At 42.8% G+C, this 24,628-nt stretch overlaps 1 protein-coding gene and 2 pseudogenes across 2 annotated transcripts; 2 read left to right on the top strand and 1 right to left on the bottom strand.

The window, feature by feature from the left end:
* LOC123831061 overlaps positions 1-3,267 on the top strand; it is a 30,016-nt pseudogene extending 26,749 nt beyond the window's left edge.
* Positions 3,268-3,291: 24 nt separating this feature from the next.
* LOC123831060 lies at positions 3,292-3,509 on the top strand (annotated as a pseudogene).
* Positions 3,510-14,332: 10,823 nt separating this feature from the next.
* On the bottom strand, positions 14,333-23,392 carry CCNG2 (cyclin G2). 2 transcript variants are annotated; one of them, XM_045858190.1, is made up of 9 exons: positions 23,103-23,392; positions 22,268-22,519; positions 22,049-22,186; positions 21,263-21,400; positions 19,972-20,222; positions 19,732-19,810; positions 19,554-19,652; positions 16,900-17,105; positions 14,333-15,778 (listed from the first exon to the last, which is right to left on the bottom strand). In XM_045858190.1, the coding sequence occupies exons 3-9, from the start codon at positions 22,184-22,186 to the stop codon at positions 15,655-15,657; spliced, it is 1,035 nt and encodes a 344-aa protein (XP_045714146.1). In that variant the 5' UTR covers positions 22,268-22,519; positions 23,103-23,392; the 3' UTR covers positions 14,333-15,654. The 2 variants fall into 2 exon arrangements, with proteins under 2 accessions (XP_045714146.1, XP_045714145.1); XM_045858189.1 differs by lacking the exon at positions 22,268-22,519.
* Positions 23,393-24,628: the final 1,236 nt, after the last annotated feature.

Raw genomic sequence — 24,628 nt, 5'->3', positions numbered from 1 at the left:
CAGAGAATCACTGCCCAGGAGGACCATGGACGGAGGGTGTTGCCTTCAGTGGATATGAATCCAACCTGCAGTAACCAGGCCTGGCCGGAACTGAGGAAATAAAACAATCACACTCCTCACATTCTCCAGTCTCCTGGAACTGCCTCTCAGGAGCCAAACCAACCAGAAGCCCCAGGGCAAGGGAGCCAATGATGCAGTCACCATGGGTCAGCCGTGCAGGGAAGGATGGGAAGAAGTTGTAGGTGGGGAGGGATCTAGAAGAGCAGGTATGAAATATTCAATAGTTTCTCTCCAGGACAAGAATCACTAACAGCTTTCTAAACGTTAAGACATTCAAGAATGCCAAGTAAAATATAATAAGGCAGGGCAGTAAGAAGCTAGGAAAATCCATGGCAAGTGGAATGAGGAAACTCAGGCAGATAGATGAACAAACTGGCTGAGCAATTTATAGCCAGATATAGAAGGTAAACAGGGCAGAAAGCCCCTGAGTGTCTAACAATGGGTGAAACTGGTGGGGAACCTCGCCCCCAGGGTGGGCTTTCCTCCTGTGGCACCTGGCTGCTCATTCAGTTCTGACCCTCTGCTGGGCTATTCTCCCCTGAGGGAACACCTAGGCCTCCATAGTGTTTCAGCTCCAGGCCAAAAAAAGAGCAGCAGAACCAGCCAGGCAACCCCAAGATCACCCCAAATTGCTAATGACTTAACCCATGGTGCCAACCAATCAGGATGCCACCGCCCTGACAGGACGCACTTGGAAAAGCTGATGAATAGTCTATTGAGCTCCTCTCCCGAGACCTCCCCTAAAATACCCGACTTTGGAAAGCAGACAAATCCTCTCAAAGATGCCAGCACTTGCCCACCCTGGGGCAGGCCCACTGGAACCTTCTTTCTGAGTGAACTTTCTTTCTCCTAAACTCCAAGGTTCCCTGTGAGACTTGCAACCACACAATGACACCCTTTTCCAGGTTTAGCCTTTAGCTTTTCAACACCTTCTCAGGGCACTCGGCGGATTTTGATTCAACAAAAGACAGGCTCATTCTAACCCAAGTAATAAGAAATGACTACATACAAAGCAGAATGCCAACTTAACCAATTTATATTAAGATCTATCAAATAGTAATTTATATATATATATATATATATGCCATATATACAAAGTTATGGGAACCAAGCAATGGGTGTATCAGTTAGCTTCACGTAAAAGGAAATTGAATCAGTGGATTAAACCATAACAACATTTTTCATGGTTTATTCAACAAGAAGAGAAAGCAGTCTTATCATTGTCCTCAAAGAACTCTCCCTCAGCATGTTTGCCCTTGGCCTCCTGGAAACCAGGCCCTGCCACACCAGACATCCACGCTGCTGCGTTCAAAATCAGGAAACAAATACCTAGTTGGGGAGGGGAGAATACTCTCTTTTTATAAAGCTTTTCCTTTTTACCTGGTTAGCTCCCCCTAAGCCCCAATGGCAAGAACTGGGCCACATGGTCATTGCAATTGTCAGGCAGGCTGGGAAAGCAAGCATCTAACTCTCCAGCCACATTCTATACTGAGGATCAAGATGAAATAAGAGCTTTGGAAACGGCTTTTTGAATAGTGCGGCAGCTTGTTCCGCATCAAGGGGGACAATTGGCTGACAGCTTCTAGCCACAGTGCCTTCAGGATGTACTGCATGTTCAGGCTGAAGCCACCTTGTTCCCAGGCAGCCCTCAGCCAATCCTGTACAAGCTGGGAGTTCTAGGGTCTGGCCCTGTCTGCTCGGTGTGGGACTCCTCTAATCTTTGTACTAGAGCTTGTTAGAGACTTGTTCAGATCCACAGCACATTCTGAAGCTCTCCCTGCCCAATTCTCCCTGCTCTTCCTGTTTCCTTTCACAGGTGTCGAGTCTCCATTGTGGTCTCAAGACTTTGCCTGCCCGATACTGTTCTCCTCCTCCCCCTTTTTCTGACATGGCCATTACCCACCCCTACCCTCCCACCCAGCAATAAACCTCTGTACTCCAAACCCCATCTCAGCATCTGCTTCCTTTACAGCAACTGGTTCTATCTGAATAACTTCCCTATAAGGAAGTCTCCGTGGAAATCAAATATTCGTGCTGAAAGAACATAGGGTCAGAACAAGCTAGGGTTCTCTGACTAATCCATTTTCACCGTGAGGATGTTCCTAACGTGGGCAATTTCTCTCTCCCTTTCCGAACGGACATCTACGCCCCGAGACTACACTGGCAAACACCGGCAGAGATGATCTCTGATTCTCTGACTCCTGTTTTCCTCTTTCCATTCAAACCGTTCCTACTTCCTTAGCCTGCCGATTCCAACACGGCATGCTGCAGCCAAGCCCTCCCTGTTTGCCTCACCTGGGGGTCCAGACAACGTTCTGTTTTTTTTTCTCTTTATTTGTGTGCTTGTTTTGTTTTTTCTTTAAGGAAATTCTCCAAATATCTGCCCTCTACTACATGACCTAGTTTACATGTGGAATCTAATGAACAAAATAAACTGATAACAAAAATAACAACGGAGGCATGGACACAGGGAGCACACTGACAGCTGTCAGGTGTGAGGGGGAAGAGGGGACTGGATGAAAGAGGGTGAGAGGATTAGCTAAAGGACGTGTTTGCATAACTCACAGACCCAGACCACAGTGTGGTGAAGGCCAGAGGGAAGGGGGGGTGGGCTGGGTGGAGGAGGGCGAAGGAGGGGAACATGGGGACATGTCTAACAGTATCCGCAATAAAAATAAAGATAAATAAATAAATATTTTTTAAAATGCGTTGACTTTATGATTTCAATTCTCGGAGTTCCAAACGAGCCTCGCTGCCACTCCCTTTTACTTCTTATAGGGCCCTGATGTATGGCTTTAAAATAGCATCAGCTGGGAGGAGGTTATCCACCACGACCTCCCTGCTAGGAGTGTAGGATCAGATCACCCTGTGAGGTTAGTTCCTTAGAAACCTCGTTCCACTCCAATCCTACCAGCCCTGGGGGATCAGACCTGCAGTGGAGGGGCTACAAGTCTAGAGACCCGGAAGCCGCGACTGGGGACCCCAAGCCCACCAGAGGAGGGAGAGAGGTGGGAGGAGAGGGTGGGGAGCTGGGATTGGGAGGAGCTGGGACGGCAACGGACGCCACCAGGAGCACTTCGGCGAAAGGGGAGGGAGGGCAGGGACGGCGCTTTCGGCGGCTGCGCACTTCAGCTTCGCAGTCTCAGCATCAGCTCTGGCCCTGGCTTGGCTCTCCATCCAGCAGGCTGTGGCGCCGGCACGTTCTAGGGGATCGGAGCTTCAGAAAGGACGATGAAGGTGGTTTGCCACGACCGCCTGGGGAAGAAGGTCCGCGTGAAGTGCAACGGGGATGACACCATGGGGACCTTAAGAAGCTCATCGCAGCCCAAGTGGGTACCCCTTGGAACAAGATCGTCCTAAAGAAAGGGTGCACGATTTTTAAGGGCCTCGTTTCTCTGGCGGATTGTGAAATCCATGACGGGATGAACCTGGAGCTTTATGACCCATAGCAGAGTTCTATCCCAATGCCCTGCCTGCCCTGCCCTCTTCCTCCACTCTCAACCCCCCACACTCGTAGGGACGCTTGTTTTTAAAAATTCATGATAACAAAACTTGGAAGCAGAAAAAATGAAAATAAGTTAAAAATAAATAAAATAGCCTTTGCCGGTGTGGCTGCGTTGGTGAGAGCACCTGGGTTCCAGTCTGGCTCAGGACACTTAGCCAGGTCGTGGGTTCTGTACTTGGTTTGGGCACATATCAAGGCAGCCAGTTGATCTCTCTCTCTCTCTTTCTCCACCCCGCCCCCCCCGCCACCTGCTCCTCTGCCTCTCTGAAAGCAATGAGAAAAACGTCCTCGGATGAAAATATAAATAAATAAGTAAACAAAATAATATACTTTCTTCAACTTTCATTTTCTAAGCACCTACTATGTGACAGGGCTCTAGGACACAGGCACTCACCCAAGAAGCTCATGGGAGCTGTTTTTTAGGTAAACAAAGCTGGGGAAATGGAGTCAGAAGAGGTGAGATGTAAACCAAGACAGAGGGAATCACTCCCCAGAGCTTTTTACAACCTAAGTGTTGTAAGCTTTCCATCCTCCATGAGATACAACTTCAGAGATTTTTCACACCAGCATAGCCTCTCTACATACACTCGATGTTAGATATGGATGTGACTTCTTTTCTACTGACTGGTGCTGCTTGGCACTGTCTGCTGCCACCCACAGATCCTGTCTGCTGATAGTGCTGCTGGCCTAAGGTGGCTTCTGTCTCACCAGGGCTTGAAAAATAACGGAGTTGCCCCAGTGGTGACTGTTTCTGCACATGGCATACTTTCAGCACATCCCCACTGTGTCTGTATAGAGGTCATCATCCTTGTCTTGTTTTCTGACTGTATTTGTGCCGAATGTGCTCATTTGTGTTCAGCGATATTTATTATTCTATTTCCCCACCATAACTATCGTTACAATCATTTATTTATCAGTTATATCCTTTTAAGTTAAAATTAACCAAGCTCAGGACAGACTTGACTGCATGGAATCCAAAGCTTAAAACAGAGTTGACTGGGTCGTGGACTAGATGTAATTTTAAGAAACGATTACAACTAGAAATAATGGCAGTCCTCTAGTCTGGGATGTAACAAACATTTCCCCAGAAGACACAAGTCTTGAGTTGCTCAGCATTTCCTTCTAAGTTTTGGAATGTGAATGGCAAAGCTACAATGGACCTCAGAAAGTCACCTGGCTCAACCCTATCCTTTTCTGAAGAGGAACGTTAGCGCCAGAACAAACAGTATGGGATTGAATCCCAAGATCCCTTTTCATCCAAGCTTTTTCCGACAGCTGTCCCATACTGAATTTGCCTGGTCTCACTGGCTTCCACAGCTTGTTCTTCTCCCTCCCATATTTTAATCCTCACAGCGCCTGCTTTTATCATCTTTTGTCCTCTGCAGTTTCCTCTCCTTCCTTCTTGCCTATTCCTCCATGGGGTTTTTTACTTTCCCATCAGTGCTGTGCGATCCCGCTTCCTAAACCCTTTGTTCTTTCTGTCTTCACTATCGCTAAAAGAAAACCAGTTTGCTTGTCTATCTTTGCGTCTTCTACATTTAGTACATAAAAAAAAGAACCTGATGTGTATGAAAATTCTGAACTATCTTTAAAGTTACAATTCTATAAATATACCATGAAGTCTACTGGAAAGATAATACTACCAAATTCCCAAGACTTAATACAAAAGCACTTCTGGAATGTGGAATGGTAAAGCAGGGTTTGAAATGACTGCTTAGGGGCCCTCAGTACTTGAGAAAAGATATAAGGTTCCTATAAAGGGATTACAGTCTTCTGTAATATAATCAGTTCAAAATGTAATGGATGACATTAACTCTGTAGTAGACTGGGGAGAGTGAAAACAAATGAACAAACAAACACCAAATACAAACTAACTCCCATCACAGTAACTGGAGAATGATGATACACTGTATTTTATCAAGTCTGGATCGGGCCATGCACGGAAGTGAACCCACTGTTAATTCTGAGTCCATTCTAAGCATGGACTTTCTGGTTACAATTACTTTCTCATCTATTCCGCTAGCAGAAGGGACATGACTCTAACATTTTTGACTGAAGACATTAACATTCTAGATCCAGGGAGGGGAAGTCATCTCCTATAAATTAGTTTTTGGTGCCCCCACTTACTTCCTCTGAAAGACTCTTTTACTCCCTGTGTTAGACTCTAGCTCTGGGCCTGCAAAGCTGAGGTTCTTATCTTAAACCTGGTGACCGCATGAAAGTGTTGTCACCGTGAGCTCTTCCCTATTGTCCAGCCAGCTTCCCTCTTTGGCATTTCAGGGCCCCCTCTAGCTTCTTGCCCACGGATAAACTAACAACCCTCTGTTGTGCATCATTGATTGCTTTGACTGTGGTAGGTTATTTTCCCTCCCAGAGTGGTCAATCTCATTGACTTAAACAAACCAAGAGTAGTGGGCACTACTTAGTTGAGGAAATGTATAATTAGGCCCGCTCCTCTCTGTGCCATTTTTTTCATACTCTTCTAGCAGAATGGAGAAAGGAAGGGAAAGCAGACCTGAGAACCTGCTGGGGCTGGCCCTGAAAAAGCAGACACACCATTCTCTCCACTCCCCAGACAAAGGAGAAGGGCCTCTTATAGGACCATTTCACTTCTTGCTTGAGCAGGCCTGCCTATTTCGGAACTAGGAGTCCTGCAAAGTGCATAAAGGAACTGTGTCATGGAACCTCAGACAGGGCTCCTCCCCTGAGGCCAGGCAACAGCTGTTCAGCAGCTGCACTATTGTGCCTTAAAGCTGCTCAGTGTAAGATGAAGCTATGTGAAAAATAGAATCCTCTGTGACAACAGCTGGCAGGTAATGTATATCATGAAGACATGTGTGGCATTAAAATGAATACATAGTGGATGAGCTTTCAATTAAGATTTTTAAGTTTAAGATAACAGTTTTGCACTCATCTTTTCAATTTTAGACAAATTAATAATAAAAGAAAAGAGGGAAAGGGAAGAGCCCTGGCTGCTGATACAATTCAGGAACAGAGGCAGGTTATATGTGGCTCCCTGTCATCTTCACCTCCTTAGCCCTCCCTGATGCCCCACCCAAAAAATAGCATGAAAGTCTTCCCTGGAGCAACAAAGATAGATGTCTGCTCCGGCGGCCAGGCCCCAAGTTCAGGCACAGCACCACTTCTGAGAGTTGGCAGCTTGTCTAGCCTTTGAACGCCTTTCCTTCATGGGACACGTCAACCTTGCTCCTCTTTAATGTGCAAGATGGGACAAGAGCTTAGACCAGGCAGTTATAACTGCAGGCAGGGCTTTCTCCAACACTGTGCAGAAAGACTTTTGCCTGTGCAGGCCAAGGGAAGGTCCTGCGGTTGCTCGTCTGCCACGCCCTATTGAAAGGAGTCCCAGCAATCTGGTGGCTTAGGAGGTACGAGAGCTGTGACCTGGGACCAGACAGAAAGCAGACAACAGGTTACTTAACGAGCCCAGCTTTTGGGGGCCTATGCTTCCTCTATCCCCTTTAGTGACATCTTCCTCTGAGACCAGAGGAAAGAGCTGGGCTCCCTTCAAATTTTGGGCAGAGATGACTGGGTGTTTCAAAGAGAGGATGAAGGTTAAGGGAGGGGAAGAAAGTGACAGCTCCATGAAAAATTAGAATTGGTGACTGTCAATGTGATAGGTCAGCTATGTCTATAAGATGGCAATTATGGAAGTTGGGATTCTATCTTCCCACGGAGAGTGGGAGACAGAGGCCCTATCCTTCCTTATGATCATATTTCACAGGAATGGCTTTTGGATCCTCAAGAAAAATATCCCTGAGTTATAGAAAGTACATATACATCTCTAAGGGACAGAAAAAATTTTCACAATTGTAAGCCCTTTTTAGTAAATGCCCTAGGGAAGGGCTGTCAAGTGTTGGCTACAATAAACAGTCAATTCTGTTGACAGCCCTGAGCTTTCCCAGACAGGAACACAAGTAAGGAAGCTGGGCTGTCCTGGGGATACCAGCCTGGGCTGCAAGAAGCCATGCAGAAGTTTGGTCAAGTCTCTTAGTGCAAAGGGTCAAATGAAGTGTTCTTGCCAAAAGTTTTTGCAGCTCTCAGTGTCTCCCCTTTTCAGATTAAAAAACTAGTTCTCAGAATAAATATGTTGCTTAGCACCTTGGAGGTGCACCACACAGATCACCGGCCAGAGGGAACCTGCCATTCCGCCATGAGGGTCGTGGCCGTCAGCCTCCAGCTGCAGCCCCTCTAGGAGCCACCTCAGTGTTCCAGCTGAAGCCATGCTCTTCTTGAATAATCCTCAGGCAACGACTGTGCACTGGGGGTGCTAGGCCTAGCCATTGCTGCCCAGCATGGGGTTCTTCTAATTGGCAACTTGTGCTCCATCCCAGATTGGCTGGATCTTGTCAGATCTGCACCACAGTCCCAGGCTGTCCCTGTCCAACCCTCCTTCCTCCCCCTTTCCCATTCACAGGTGTCACCCCCAATAAACCTGTTGCACTCTGACTTCATCTGCTTCCTGGGGTACCCAAAATAACACATGCATCTTGTCCAAAACTCTACTCACAATGAATAGGTGCTCAGCCCCAGGCCCAAACCGCAGTTTCTGAATTGCACTGAAGGTGTAAACCCTGTTGGAGACATTTGCATTTTATCCAGACTCAAAATCTTCAGCTCAAAAAATAATATATAAAAAGTCTGTCTAGAAATGGGAATGGCAGAATGAATGAGAGGGAAATAGTGACATGAGAGGCACTGGAGAGGGGATGGACCATCAGGACCTGACTGGGATGACTGAAATCACACCAGATGGTTTTCTAGTTCTTTCTGGAAGATGAGAGAGTCATGCAGAGGCGAGGCCAGGACACTAGCACAGGGCCTTGGACATATCTCTACTATTGTGCTTCTTCCACTGCATGGCGATTGATAGGTGTGCCTCTCTCTTTAGAGTATGAGGTCTTCAGTGTAAGACTTGTGCTTTGATTCCCTTTTGCATCCTCAGTGCCGAGAGTAAAACTCAGTACATTGCAGTAACCCAATAATAGCGAAATAAATAATTGAGTCTTATCTCAGCAGTGAAGTAAGAGGGTCTGGACAGAATTGAGGTAATAATTATTATAGCCAATATTTATTGGTTGCATACCAGGCACTGTTGCAAATTCTTTATCACGTATTGTCCTATCACTCAACACAGAGTATCCCCAGTTGGGATTGCAGTTGGTGGTTTGCAGGTAGCAGATTCTGAGACACAGGCTGGGGTGCAGGATGTTCATTAGGAAGCATCTCTGGGATCAACACCCATGGCAGGGAGGAGAAGGAAGCGAGATGGGGTGGAGGGAATTGAGCCAAAAGCAGCCTCAGCCAAACCCATAGGGAGCTAGGGACCAAAATGATCTGTGTTATCCTATTTTGGAGTGAAGTGACCAAGCCTTGTATCTCCTTCCACCTTAATGAGTCATTAGGTGTGAACCCTCCTGGACAGGGCATGACCTTGGGTCAGGCTGCTTTCTGAATGGGCAGGCCCAGAAAGGCCAACAGCACTCACAGTAGCCAGACATCTAAGTGGCACATTTCAGTATCCATCACAGGTAGCTAATGTTATTGACCCCTTTATATAGGTGAAGAAACTGAGGCAGAAACACGTTAGTTAACAGCCAGTGAGGTCGGACAGTGAGTGGTCAAACCAGGATCGAACCCTGACAGTCTAGTTTAAGAGCCTGTGTTCCTGATCATTCCATCTTACTCTTTTTTTTTAAAGATTTTATTTATTTATTTTTAGAGAGGGAAGGGAGGGAGAAAGAGAGAGAGAAACATCAATGTGCGGTTGCTGGGGGTCATGGCCTGCAACCCAGGCATGTGCTCTGACTGGGAATCGAACCTGCGATGCTTTGGTTCGCAGCCCGCGCTCAGCCCACTGAGCTACGCCAGCCAGGGCTCCATCTTACTCTTGAATAAGGAACACATGATAGTAGCAGTGAGCTATGTCCCCCTGTACACCCGAGTAATGATTTGAAATCTTAACATTGGAGAGGCTGAATTCATCCTTGCATGCATGGAAGTTCACCTTTACCAGCCATGAATGTTACAATCAGGAGTGGAAAAGACACTATCAGGCGTGACACATGTAAAAAAAATGTTGACTTAGGACCCAGCATGAAGTTAGACACGTTAAAGGATATAAAGAAAGTGGAAGACACGGTCTCTTCTCACGTGAAGCTCTGAGTTTAGGCGAGGGGATAAACCACACATGAAACAGTTATTGGAACAACCCCGGAACAGTCAGTGAGTAAGTGGCAGATGATTGCTATGTTGGATAACAGTAAAACAGGCAAAGGGCCTTTAACAAACAGTCCTCAATTGTTACAAAGTTCCTTCCCCCTAACACTCAATGACAATGGGCCTTGGGACCCAAGATAATGATAAAATATAAACTATAACCTAAGCGTAAAAGGAACTCGACCGAAGGGCATTGAGAAGGGCCCATAAGCCTAAGTATGGAAAAGTTCCCAGGGCAAATTAACATCCCCAGCTTTTGATGAGGCTTCATTTTCTCTACCACCCTACTGCCTGGAATTTGCACATTACCATGTTTGGTTCCTGGGTGATTAAAGATACTTTTAACTCTAAATCTTAGCCATTTTTTTTCCTATGGGTGAGAGCATTTAAAAATTGAACAGGAAAATAGTATGGTTTATTTTACTGGTATTAGGAGTAGAATATTCTTTATAAGAATTTTTACTGTTTCATGCATTCTACAACTGTTTAATGAGTACTATCAAGGTTTGGGTAGTTAGTTTAGCATTGTGGTTAAATGTAGGGTTTGGCAGATAGGCTTGAATTATAGCCCTACCACCTACCAAATTTGTGTCAAAGTACTTGTCTGATCCTTGGTTTCTTCATGTGTAAAGGAAATAATAGCAGTTTTTGTCTTGTGGTGAGAATTAAAGAATTCACATAGGGTGCCTGGAATGCATTAAGTAGTCAGAAACGCATGAAGCTACTTGCTACCAATAAAGCAGGAGGAGTTTGGGTCAGATACTAGGCTGGGTGCTGGGGATTCACCAATGAACAAGAAAAACAAAAAGCCCCTGCCTTCCTGGAGCACACAGGTGAGGTAAGCAGCCGTGGGAGACAGACAAGGTATTAACTGCTAGAATAAGAAAAATGTAAAGTTATATGGAAACATGCAACACTGACAAGAGGAGGAAAGTTGGGGAGTTCCAGATTTCTTGGGAGAAAACACCACCACAACCTTCAAAATTATGTTATTTCCTTTCAATTTAATTATTTGGTTCTGCCACTAGAATGTAAGTTGCACAGATATTGTTTGGTTTTATATACCAAGCACTTAGGGTGGTGCCTGGCACGTAAGAGGCACTCAAGTACATGGTGAGTGAAGAGTGAATAAGTGAATAAAGTGACCCCTAAGGTGGTAAGTAGGAGTCTGCCTAATGAGGATGACAGCAAAAATGTGCCAGACAGGTGAAATAGTGTGCATGAAGGCACGAAGTGCGCAAAACCATGGAGTGGAAGGAACCGAAATGCAATTAGGTTGGAACGTGTGTATGTGGATGCCATGTGCATGAGGCTGAGAAGGGAGAAGGGACCAAATCAGACAGGGTCTTGTAAATTCTGGTAAGGTGTTTGAACTTGATGCTCAGGAATACTGGGAAGTCATTAAGGATTTTTTTTTTTTTAAGATTTTATTTATTTATTTTTGCGGGGGGGGGGAGAGGGGGGGGGAGAGAGAGAGAGAGAGAGAGAGAGAGAGAGAGAGAGAGAGAGAGAGAGAGAGAGAGAGAGAAACATCAATGTGCGGTTGCTGGGGGTTATGGCCTGCAACCCAGGAATGTACCCTGGCTGGGAATCCAGTCATTAAGGATTTTAATCAAAGGAAAGATACTGTTTTTAACTGTGGTTTTAAATGTTTTTTTTCCTTTGTTTTGTTAGTACACTAATAATTCAAATCCATTTCAGGGAGGAAAAACGGAAGCTACAAATAACCGTCATTAGAAAAAAAATCACCTGTGAACTTACCACTTAGATATGACCACCACTTGACTGTAGATTATAAGCAACCTCAGTAATCTGTTGCTAACAAACCACCCCAAAACCGAGTGGCCTAAAACAATTGTTTTTCATGAGTCTTTTGGGTTGTTTGGGATCAGCTGGGTGGTTCCTGTGCTCTGTGTTATGCTGCTGAGGATACTCTGCAGGCTGCATTCAGCTGGGAGCTTAGCCAGGGCTGGTATATCCCATCCTCAGGAGCCTCCCTCCACAATGGCTTCTCATCTCTTCCGTGATCCAACCGGAGCTTCTCTGCAGCACAGTGGCTGAATGCCAAGAGGGATAAAAGGGAGCTGCCAGTCCTCTTAAAGCCTAGGCTTGGACATGCACTGAACTCCTTCCACTGCACTTCAGTAGGCAAAGCCAGGCACAAGGCCAACTGAAATTCGAGGGGATGGGAAGGCTTTTTAACTAGTGGGAAAACTGTCTACCACACAATCTCATTTGCTAAATACAAAGACAGTAAGTTGTTGCCTTTACAAAAAAATGAGAAAAACTGAGTTCAAAAGTGACAAATGCAAACACATGGTCTTTGTCCATAAAAGAATCCGTTAAGTAGGTTATGTAAATAAGCTGACAATTTGCATGTGTACAGGGGAAGGTGGAAGGCAGAGGGGAACATCCTATTTGAAACCCAATATTGAAATGAAAGGAATTGAAAAAGTCAGATCCTAAACAAAGAAAATGGTTTAAAATGTTGTGAGAAGTATTCTACAACCAATGCCTCTGTACTTCACCAGAGTACTAACTTCGAGTATGACTGGTGATTAAAACATGCTATTTGTCCAATCTCACTTTCCGAAGGACAAATGGGTGGAGACCAGGCACTAGGCACAGTGACACTTCAGCACACACAACAGCAGAAGCAGCAGTTTGCATGCCACATCTTAGGAAATGACAGAATCAAAACCTGAAAAGCCGAATCTCTTGCCAACTCAAGCAGCAAATAGATAAAATGGTTGCCTTCTTTCACCCTCTGCTGTGAATGGGGCAGGAAGCTGAAATCTCCATTTTATTCACCAGTCACAGGGAAGCCACCTGGTTGAACAGTCCAAGGAGGGCATAACTAGGCTCCTGGACTTGTCTGGGTACCCTAATAATGCCTCGAGAATGGATGGTGTGTCTCCATTCCCTCCTCCGCCTCATCCCCACTACCACTGCCTTAGTTCAGTCCTTCAGCACCTCTGGTGGATCCTCTCGGGACTCCTGACAGGCCTCCCACCTACTTACTCATTTGCTCCAGTCCATCTTCCACATAGCTCCCCGAGTTACCTTGCTTAATACATACACAGTGGTGTCCAACTTGCAGCCCACAGGCCACACGCAGCACAGGATGGTTGTGAATGCAGCCCAACACAAAATTGCAAATTTCCTTAAAGCATTAGGAGGGTTTTTTTGTGATTACATGTCACAATGTGTTTAATGTATGGCCCAGAGATGCCAATAGGTTGGACACCCTTGCTAATTAATGGGAAGGGGAAAAAAAGGCCAGACAGGTATAGTGTTTTGAGTAGGAAATCACCTGTATGTTGTGACATAGACTTATCCTGACTGAGGTACCTAGTCGACAATTTTTCAGGAAAGACATATTGCATTTGCATATTTTAAAAGAATGTCCCAGCAGTAAGGGGATCAGAAATAAGCCTGGAGGCTGAGAGATAACTAAGATTGTAGTAACCCTGCTTAGAGTGAAGGCTGAACCAAACCCGTAGCAGAAAAGAGGAGTCAGAGTGGAGCTACACAGTATAAATGAAATTTTATCAATGATAAATGGTAACCTCCTGTAAACAGGTGCGAAACTAGGGTATTGCCCAACTTTCCTCCTACTTGAGTATATAGAATACATTTTCACCAAGACATACACAGAACAGCAGGTTTGGGAGTAATCAGAAACCTCCAACTAGGATAGTCAGCTGTGAATAAACAGGTTGAGAGTAGGGTAAACAGCTCTAGACTAAAAGTACTGAAAACCAGAAAGGGGAACAGATGAAGTCATGTGTGGAGAGGTTCATGCAGCAGGACAATCTAGGAAAAGCAGTAAAACCTTGGAGAAACTAAAGGAGGTTTCAAAATAACACATCAACAAATCAAAATCTGAGAGCAGAATATATTGTCTACTATTTATCAAAATTATGTAACCAGAGAATATCCACTAGCAGAGTAGAAAAACATGCCCATATCTCTAAGTGGGAAGAGGTATTACATGAACACCACATTCAGTATATGTTGATTCTCTAACTAGAAGGTCTGTAAAATCAAACTAGAGGCAGAACCTATGTCAAAACTAAACAAAAAACCCACAAGCACTTGCAAAACAAGCCCAAGGCTTGGAAAAAAGTTCCAAAGAGCCAGAGGCTGGCAGGATCCAGTCACAGCCAACACAACTGCTTACTCACCAAGCAACCTGAGAATTCAGCTTGTCTGCAGAAACTGTACTAACCTGCCAACCAGAATATTCTGGTCTACTTGATACCTGTTGCCTTTCACTATAAATTAATATGTATTTTGTTTAATGCGAGTTCATCCAGAGAGAGGTCAATTCTCAAATGACAGATTCACTTTCGGTGTCTCCAAGACTATGGGCCAAACTGTGATAAGGAAATACTACCCAGAGGACTTCAGGTTACCAAAGAGGGGTTATCCTGGAGGCACTCCAGACTCACTTTAAGCCTTCCCACTGAAATAAAGCAGGCACTTTTTCTTTTACCAAAAAATTAAGATGTGATTGAAAACAAGGAGTACGACTCATTAATATTTTTATTTGGAGTTATAATTCATTATTACTCCAAAAAAATCCACTACAGAAAACATCCAATGAATGCTGACTTAACACTAAAAAGGTAAATCATCATGTTTGACCTATATTACAGAACACACAATAAATTATATTTACATGCAATTACTAGACTATCACACACAAGGTAAAAAAATACAGTATTTTTATGTACATTTTTTAAGATTTACATTTTCATAGTTTATAAAGTTTAAAAAATTCTCTGTACAAAATTTCACGTGTACAGAGTTTATAAATCCCTATTTTTTTTTTATGGCTGTATCACCACACAGACATACCTAAAACTATAACACTACACAGTTTTTTGTCTTTTTTTTTAACTTCTTATTCAGTCTTGGCACCCATATACTAATAGCATTATCTCTGAAATGTGAATTACAAAGGAAGTAAAATGTAATCATGCAGACTTTTAATATATAAAAATGAGATAAAATGTGTTACTAGATCAACATTTATCCATTCCATAGTTACCTAGTTCTGTTCCACTTCCTGCATTGCTTTCATACAGGTGCATGCAAAACTAGCAGATTATGGATTGTTTTATAACATTAAAGTAATACTACAGTCTGACAATACTTAGGCATCAAAAATGCAATTATCTAAGAACCATAGCTTGTTGATTATTTCTGCTTTGGCAGAAACCTCAACTAACACGTTACATACTAAAATTCACAGAAATGGCAATATTATAATTCCTAAGTTTATCGAGTCTGCACTAGACAGTAAGTGATCATTTAAAAAACAACAAAGGTGTTTGACATTTAAGAGTATATTCTCCGTACTGAGAATAGGGGGAGGGGAGAGACTTAAGATAAACCATTAAAGGATTATCCATTTTCCCAGCTAAGGAAGCACTGGCTCACTCCCAATCTGTTTAAATAAAGACACCTGAAGGCTGTATAAAAGGTTTAAGACTAACTATACTATTCCTCTTTAAAAATTCTTGAAAAGTAATAAATTGAAGGTATCAACACCTTCCTTCCTCCCCCAAGTAGCTAAAGATCAACGAGAAAAATAAAGTGCCAATGTCTAAAGTATTGTTAATTATTTGAGAGGCACTAACCCATTTGATGGCTTAGGATTAAATATGAAAATAGGCCAGATCTGATCTGAATAATAAATAGAAGGTAGGTATATTCCAGTCTATGCAATTCCTGCCTAGATGGGGGCTGGACCAGAAAACTACCTACTCCCCCATTTATTGCTTTAAAACCTGTATGCACACTTTAAATTCTAAAGTGTGATCTGACACAGAACAATTAGATTTCTAAGACGGAAAGCACAGGGTCTGTGCCACTTTGAAGTTGAAAAAGAAAGTGCACTCTTGATCACTGGAAGGAGAGCTACTGAGGCTCTCTTCTCCACAACTCATATCTTCACAAGAATCCTCACTAAAGGGGGAAAAAAAAACAAGAGTATTCCATTATTTTAAATATACTTACAATGTTTTACAGACAAAATAGAACTGCTCAAAGAGTATCTCTAGTCTCAGGATTTTTATATTTAAAATTTAAGCTTTACAGAGAGAAAATTTAACTTAAGGACTTCCTAAAGTGAAGTCTACTGTAATCTCCTCAGGCAATACATTTTCCTAAGAGGTTAAAACAAATTACTATTTGCCAAACTATTATTCTTGTACCAACTAATAACTCTATCATCAACTAATAATTCAACTTTAAGTACTTCGAGTCCAATAAATGCAGTCTAAGGACAACACAACTCCTATCACATGGTTTTAATGTCTTTCTTGCATCAATAATTGCATCACTAATACTTTCAAATATCAAACCAAAACACCCAATAAGTTATGAAATGGAACTTCCGGTCCCTTATTCCTACAGTATAAAAATTAAATAATTCATTTTACAAACAAAATTAACTCTGAACAAGACAAAGGCACTTGACAAAAACTGTAAAAAGATCTACAGATTTCTGCCACATTTGTGGTGGTGGTTTCCTTTTTCCCCCCAAGTATTTAACCTGCAGCCTCTTCCCATGTACCATATTAGGAATTCATACTAACATTGAAAAGCCCAGAATGATGTTTCATTTTTTAAAAACTATACTATATTTCAAAGAACAAAGGAGATGGGAAACAACCAGTTTTTTAACAAAGAGGAATGAAATCAGACAGAGGAAAGACAAAACACTTTATCATCTCACTTATATGTGGAATCTAAAAATGAAAAAACAGAACTCATAGATGCAGAGTGCAGATTGGTGGTTGCCAGAAAAGGGGGACACTGGTTAGTGAAAATCGTCAAAAGGTACAAATTTCCAGTTATAAATCTTGGGATATAATGTATAGCATGGTATTTTCCTTTTTTTTTTTAATAATAAAAAGGGAGGAAGCACACTTCTAAATTATCTCTTTTAATAATTACTTCTGGCTAATTTTCTCCCCTGAAGTAATGATGCTATTAGAATAGGGACTTTCTCTGATGCCTTATAATATCCCCATTTTGAGTATATTTAGTATGGGGAAGTCGAATTAGTTAAGGAACCTGCTTACCTTTCGCTTTCATTAAAACAACCTCCTTCTGGTATTGTTGGCAGCTCAGGGACACTATAGTAGCTGTTGTGGAGGTTTTGAGCTGTGCGCCTTGAAACAATCCAAACCAGTTTCTTAAGGTCTGGTTTGCAACATTCAGGAGAAGAATATTCAGCAAGGCATTTAGAAACTAACTCCCTCCAGTAAATGAATTCAGTGTCATTAACCTGAAAAAAACCAAAAAACAATTTAATGAAGTGGTTACCTGGTTCCAAAACCTTGCTGCACCTTGAAATTATCCTTTACTCCTTAAAAAGTACTGATTGATGCCTGTCTCCCACCCCAGACATTATTATTTAATCAATTCGGGGTATGACCTGGGAATCAAGATTTTTTTAAAGCTCCCCAGGTGATTCTAGTGTGCAGTCAAAATTTGTAACCACTGGTTTAGGAGAGGAGCATCACAAATATAGATAATTTACATAAGATTCAACACACAGAATGTTTTGCCTATTAAGAAAACACATTGACCTAAAAACACTGGTCTGATATTCAGTCATTAAGTATATTCTTTAATAATCTCAATGCAAAGAAATTTAACATGATTTAGGTTTCTATTAACAAAACATTGCTTGACTGCTAAAAATGGGTATTTACGTTAAGATACCAAATATATGCTAATGGAGAAGCAGTATGACAGAGAAAAGGAATTTCCCCAAAAGGGCATAGTTCCTCCACCACTGGGGAACTATGTTTATTTCAAGGAATCAATTTTCACCATAGATGTTTCCAGAGAGTTATAAAAGGTTTACATTAAAACTAATAAATTCATAACTAAATCACAGGCTAGAAGTTACCTGTTAAAAAACAAATACTTCCTTAGTACCTTGTCCACAAACAGGATAATTCTATATAATCTTGACCTCCATTTCCACCTAATCCAGCTACATCTCACCTACCTTGCATTCTGGCTTCTACCACTCCCTTCTCACTCTACCGACATCACCTCTTAGGTATCCAATGACCTCCTTCAATTCTCATTATACTGGGCTTCTCACCAAAATTCAATACTCTCTTGACTACCTTCTTCTTGAAAACCTCTTCCCAACTTGATAGTGCTTACTTGTGTAGTGTATCTTCCTTCACTTGGCTCCTAATGGTGAAACTGTCAACACTGAAAACCCAGAATGTCAACCAACCTCCTAAGCAAAAGACTCCCACAAGTTTCTTATGGTTTCACTAGTTATTTCCTCCTGAGAAATTTCCAATCTTTTAAATTTTTTTTTTAATCCTCACCTGAGGACATTTTTCCTTGCTTTTAGAGAGAGGGAGAGAAACATCAACGTGAAAGAGAAACATTGATCAGTTGCCTCCCATATGCACCTGAACCAGGAATGAAACCTGCAACCTTTTGGTTACCCGGCGATGCTCCAACCAGGGCAGAAATTTCAGGTATTGCCGTCTAATTATGATTTATCTTCTGAGTTTTTATTCCAGACTGCTAAGTATCAGCTAGACATCTACTACCTGGAAGGTCAAATCATACTTCTTTGATCACAAATTAATTTTTCTCGATTTTTAAAAAAGATTTTATCTATTTACTTTTGGAGAGAGGCAAGGGAGGGAGAGAGGGAGATAAAGATAAACATCAATATGTGAGGGATACATTGACTGGTTGCCTCTCACTTACCCCTAATTGGTAACCTGGCCCACCACCCAGGCATGTGCCCTGAGAATTGAACCTGCGACGACCTTTTGGTTTGCAGGCCAGCACTTAAGCCACTATGCTACACCCGCCAGGTCTCCAATTTCCTTCAATGGTACCAATGTTCTCTCCATCCTTAGGTCTAAATCTTGATCATTGTGGCTCCTTGACTTGTTTCCATGCTTGGCTTCCAAAACCATTATTTGAGTTAGACATTCCCACTCCTGCTTGGACTATCACCTAGATGTTCTATCTATAACCCTACCCTAAAATAATTCCCAAACCTTTCTAGTCCACCAGCTTCCTGGCCATAAGCCTTTGCTGCCCAAAATTTCACTAAGTTTCCTTTGGTCCACAGCCTCCCAGTCATAGTGCCTCTCACAGTCCTGCCTTGCTTCTCTACTAAAAAAAAATTCCAAAATACTCCCTATGTTCAGCATTTTCTGGCACTCAGGCATAGAATAACAAATGACAGAACACACGACTTCATGTTAAATTCCATGTATCTCCAACCACACTATTTGTTTTAGAGAAAGGACTGTGTCTTTAATTGTTTTATATTTTTTTATGACTGCAAAAACTTATTGGGCTGGCCTAAGGGGTTTAAAAAGAAAAAAATAGCTGATATTATTTTGGTAATGCTACTAATGGGATGAATTAGCCCTAAAGATGAAATGGGATGCCATTAGTATATTTAGTAAGTCTACTTCCTACTATGTAATTCAGAATAGACCACTGTATCAGCAATTTGCAAAACTACCACAGAAGGGACATCTGAATGCAAAAAAAAGCTAGGATAAGGACTGGGTTCCCTTCCAGCTTCACCTGTCTGGGTCAAAGCTGTATTTTGAGAACTTCAACATAGTTATAAGAAAAAATCATAAAGTATTACTTAATGTTTTAGTCACCACAGGGATTCAAAATAAAATATTAGGAAAGAAACTTGCTCTAAAGAATTGAGGATGTTTACCTTGGAATGTTTTTTAATAAGCAGGAGAATTTCCAATAATTCAATGGATTTCAAAGTCTCTACTTCCAAATTGAGAAGGCACAAAGCTAATACAGATGGCTACAAAAAAAAAAGAAATATTTTTTTTAAAGTTCTGAACAGAAACTGTGAATCACATGTAAGCAAGAAATTGACTTACTTTTGCTTTTGAAAAGGTAAGTCGGCAGTTGCAAGCTTTCAACTGAGCTTCCAGTTTATCAAGGCTCAGTATTTCTTTTCTATACAATGAAAAAAAAGAACAAAGTATTCATTTTGTTCATTTACTAAACTTCCACAGTACAAGATGAAAGTTTGGAGGAGGTTTCATTGGCATTCTAATTCTTTACTATTAGCTACAACAATGCTAAAGCACAAAATTTTTATTTTTAATCCCACTGACCTTTCTGAAGTATGACAAAGTACAATAGTATGGTATAAGTGCAAAAAGTTTAAGGCAGTAGTAGCTTCCAATTCATAGTGCAATTTTTCTGAAATTATTTTTTCCATCCGTTTTATGTCAGAGGCAGTGCATTTGCATTGACTAATCCGGATTACATCATGAGTGGAGGGAATATTGCATTCTTCTTCAACTATTCTAGCAGCTAGCAAAAAGCAACAGACTCCAATGCAAGATAAATGTTTAGGTTTCACCTGGAAAACAAAAAAACAAAAGGTTTCTCCTAACAATTACTACTTGATTTAGCAGAGCAAGCACTTAAAAAGAACATTGTAGTAATGCCCCTATTTTTAACACAGAACACAAACAAGCTGCTTCCCTGTATTTACTCTTACCCATAATTATATTTAATCATTTTTACAGTTTAAACTGTCTTACCTCTCTTTAAAAAAAAAAGATCATTTTGAGCACTTAAATACAAGTAAAAATGTAAACACAAGTTCAAAAGCTAGATTTCGAACACAGTATACTTTGTATTTCAAACTCATAAAGTTCCTAATACAATCTTCTCCAAAATAACATAAAGCTTTCAACACCTAGAAAATACACTACTTCTTTGGATATAAAAATAGTACATTAGGATCATCCCATATTTCAATGCAAATTTGCCCACAAGAAATATCACATCAGTTGCAGAGTGGAGCTTATGTAAAAACTGCCACGAACAGATGGCTGCCCTTTTCTTTTCAGTGCCCTGAAAACTGACCCAGCAGCTGACAGCCATCCTATTGGCCAAAGAATCACCACATTTTTCTAACAGTTGCTGGTAACTGTTAAAAAGACGTGGCTCTCTGCTTTAAAAAGAATTCTCATAGTGAAGGCAGTCGGTCACCTCTACCAGACTGCTATACTTCCACTTGTATTTCAGTATAAAAAACATCTAGGCTCCAACAAAAACATGATGGGAGATGAAAACCTTATTAAGGACTGCACAGATATATAGAGAATACCTAAAACAAACAAACAAACAACAAAAAAACAACCCAGTTGTCTTCATTTTGTTGTATTTTCAAAGAAAAGGTATGTTAAGTGGTAAGTACAACCTAACTTAAAATACAATACAAAATTTTGTAGTCTCTTAATCTGCTAAAGATCACAGTTCCAATTATTAAAAGTATTTATGTAGAGTAACATAATTACATTATTTGCCAAATATTTATTGAATCCTATGCTAGCCACCATGGTAGGTTCTAGATATATAAAAATGAAGATTTATAAAAAAATGAATAAATACCTTCATAAGAGCCAAGAATCTGTCCAAAATATTGACAGCCAGGACAAAAGTTTCAGTGCAAGATCCAAAAAAATTGGCTAAACTCCTTAAGTCTTCTACTTTGGCATTTCTCAATCTTGGACACAAAGTGTTATCATTCTGCAATAAAAACCAAGAGCCAAAATTTATGATTTTCTTACACTAAATACATAATACAGAATCAAATAAAGCAATTTTCCCCGTAACCTTCAAGAACGTGGGAAAGAGTAGTATCATTTAACTAAAGCACTACACTTTTTCAGATACAAAAGGTGTAAATATCATGGCTTTTAAAAAATGTACATCATAAAAGAGCTTTGGCAACATATAAAAGTGAACTGTTGCCACACTTCCAGAGGGTTACAGAGAATATAATTCAATTCCTCTGTAATAGACATAAAGGGTTACTTGCTTGTTTTATGGGTTTTTTGCTTGCTTGTTTTTGACTTAAGAATCTTAACAAGTGTTTCATAGGCAAAGGATATTTCCACAAATGAACTCCCAGTCTCCCACTCAGAAGCTGCAAGGCTGGGCTTCCACATTTAAAGAAACACTTCTCTAGAGTTAGTTTCTCATTCCTGCCAAGAAACAAAAGCTTAACCCAGGATTAACATTTATCTTAGTACTCCAGGAAGTCCAATTTTGGTCTTAAGAAACTTGGCAACCTTTAGTCTTGATTCAACTCAAAAAGGTAAAAAAAAAAGGGGGGGGGTATCCTCTCTACACCCTATCGGCTGTATGAGCAAGTTACATTCTCTGGGGACTTACCTCCGAGGTAGCCTCGATCAAACTCAGCCCTTTTTCTCGAGGTTGGAATCTCTGTTCCTGTTCTAGGTACAGGTTCAACAATCCGAAGAGCGGGACCCCTTTACGACCTGCCAAGTACTCTGCCCCCAAATCCTTCATCTGCAGCAAAGACACCAAATTGTTACAGTGTATCCTTGAGGGAGGCGGGAATAGATGGTAGGGGAGGAGAGCAGAAAATACCTTCAGCGAGGGACGCACTAACACACCCGACGAGGAGCGGATGAGGGATTTAGTCACGTCCCCAGCAGGATCCTACAAACCCACCAGGGAGGTGTGGCATGGGGGAGGAGCCGTGGTTCCGCCCGCAGGCCAGCTCTGGGTCAGACTGGCCTGCGCCGGTTTCCTGGACGATTCACAAACCGGGAAATGTCCCCGGGTGGAGGTATCTAGAAGGTCCACCCAACCTGAAGCCGTGAGGAGAGGGCTTCTAGCCTGTGGAAAGCACAAGGGGTAGCTACTGCAGCGGGTTCTGGGGGTGCGGGCTTTGCACAATAGAGGGAAAGGGACAGCAAGTCTCGCGACTGAACAAAGAACCAGAAGGAGGAGACTCCGGAGTCCCGCCCCTCCCGAGAGCCCAGCCGCATAAGCCCCTCTAGCTGGAGTCCGACCCCCGAGCCTTCCCCATTATCTTCGGCAGTGCCTACTCTGGATGTACCCGAGTGGCAAGACCCGGGTGCCAGAGAGCGGTGGGGTGCCGAGGCCCACCCCGTATCCCGACACACCCGTCTAACCACTGAAGCCCCGGTTCCGCAACTGTGCGGAGCCTCGGGCTGTCAATTCAAGCACCACCCCAACGAACTCCGGTGGCAAAATGGGGAGAGGGCACCAAACTATTGTTTAGAGCCTCCTTGACTCTCCACCCATTTCCACCATCATCTCCCCAAATCCGATGCCCATACCCATGGAACTGACGACTGGACCGGAGTCGCTTCCGGGGCTGAGGGGTGGGCGCTACAATGCACCCCCTCCCCCAAGTCCCCACCACGAACAAAGAAAGCCAGGCAGGACCACTCACCGTGCCCGAGATGCGCCTCCACTGGCGCTTGGCGTTGCGGTTCGGAGGGGACTGGGTGCGGCGAGGGCTTCCGGACCTGTCTCCAAGGACCCGCCGCCTCAGCGGTGTCCCCGGACCCGCATCCGACCCCTCCCCTCCGTCACCGCCGCCCCGGCCTCACAACCCCGGCTCCATTCCGTCCCCTGCGCACCCACCCTCCTGGGGAGCAGCGTCAAGCTCTCAAGCCCTGCCCCTCTCCGGGCACCAACGCGGAGACCCAACCAAACCCCTTGTTTTTGTTTTGCGTTCCCGACGCCACCAAGGGGCGGGGCACGTGACTCCCTGCGGAGGGATTTATCGCTGCTACAAAACCTTTGAAAAATAGTCCCTCCTCTCAGCCACTGTCCCCAGCTGGTTTGGGAGCCTCTTCAGACCGCCCTTGCTTTAAGGAGACACTCCTCTCTCTTCGTTACCGAGCAGAGGTTAGAATCTGGGCGTCAACTTCATTCTGCCGTTGAGTCGGAGGGGGAGGAAAGGGAGTAACAGGGTTGGGGGCGGAAGGAGACAGTTTCTGTTTGCTCTGCACCGTTTAAAGGTCTCTGATTTGTTTTGTTGGGTTTTTTTTTTTTTTGTTTTGAATAATCCGCCCAAAGTAGCCCGTTCTCTGATTGGATACTGGCAGAAGGTTGAGGACCTGATTCACTGCCGAATCTGCATTGGCTAACTGATTAGTCTTTGAGCTCTCTGATTGGCTTTCGCCTCATTCTGCGCCTCTATTTTCCTTGGAGCCTTAGCAACTCTGGGGTATGAATGCGCATGCCTGGAGGGGGTGGGGACTGCTGGTGATGGAATTCGTGGACCTGTGCCTGGGGTCTGTTCCTTCCCACCCTCCACCTCCACCCTTCCCGGGGGAATGCCACGTTCGGTTCTGAGCCTGAACAGCTAGATAACCAAGGGAGCATTCTCTACGTTTTTTTTTTTTTATTTTGTCGCGTGGGTGCATTTTGCTATAACCAAAGAAGTTGCTATAAAATGTTCAGAATGCTTACTAAAATATTACATGAGTAAAATACTATCACTTTGGTATTTGCTTTGAAGTTTTAACGACGGAGAGTCAAAAATGGAGAGGATGGATGAAACAGTATTGCGGAAGAGTTGTTAAATGTGGGTGATGGGTACAAGAGAGTTTCTACTTGTGTGTACCTCGAAATTTTTCTGTAATAAAAAATAAATGTTCAGTGAAAGGACTTGAAACAAATTTACCGGTGCATATTGACAACTGCACATAAACATGTAATGATTATAATAGTGTACCCCCAGAGGTTGTAATTGGGCTGTTGTTTTAATGACAGCTCTGAGAGGCTTCTTGGTCCTTGGCCACCCACAAATTATCACTTATTGCCCATTTTAATTAGCGTTATTAAAAGATGACACCTCTCCCGAGGCAGGGCAGAGAGCAAAGGATGCCTCAGGATGGAGAAATTTTCGCACGGAGTATGTTTTGGGGATGTAAGAGACTCCCCTTCAATATTTATAGTTTACTTTCA

The sequence above is a fragment of the Phyllostomus hastatus genome, unplaced genomic scaffold, assembly GCF_019186645.2.
Source record: "Phyllostomus hastatus isolate PE091 unplaced genomic scaffold, TTU_PhHast_1.1 phas_scaffold_1674, whole genome shotgun sequence".
Taxonomy (NCBI): Eukaryota; Metazoa; Chordata; class Mammalia; order Chiroptera; family Phyllostomidae; genus Phyllostomus; species Phyllostomus hastatus.
This window is presented reverse-complemented; position numbering and strand designations above follow the sequence as displayed.

Bases quoted from the DNA above. Each gene is read 5' to 3' on its own strand.
- CCNG2 (XM_045858190.1), bottom strand. From the start codon at position 22,186: ATGAAGGATTTGGGGGCAGAGTACTTGGCAGGTCGTAAAGGGGTCCCG. The intron at 21,401-22,048 runs GTAAGTCCCCAG...TTTTTATTGCAG, and splicing joins TGATCGAGGCTACCTCGGAG to AATGATAACACTTTGTGTCC. The intron at 17,106-19,553 runs GTAAACATCCTC...GGTTTTTTTCAG, and splicing joins TTATTAAAAAACATTCCAAG to GTTAATGACACTGAATTCAT.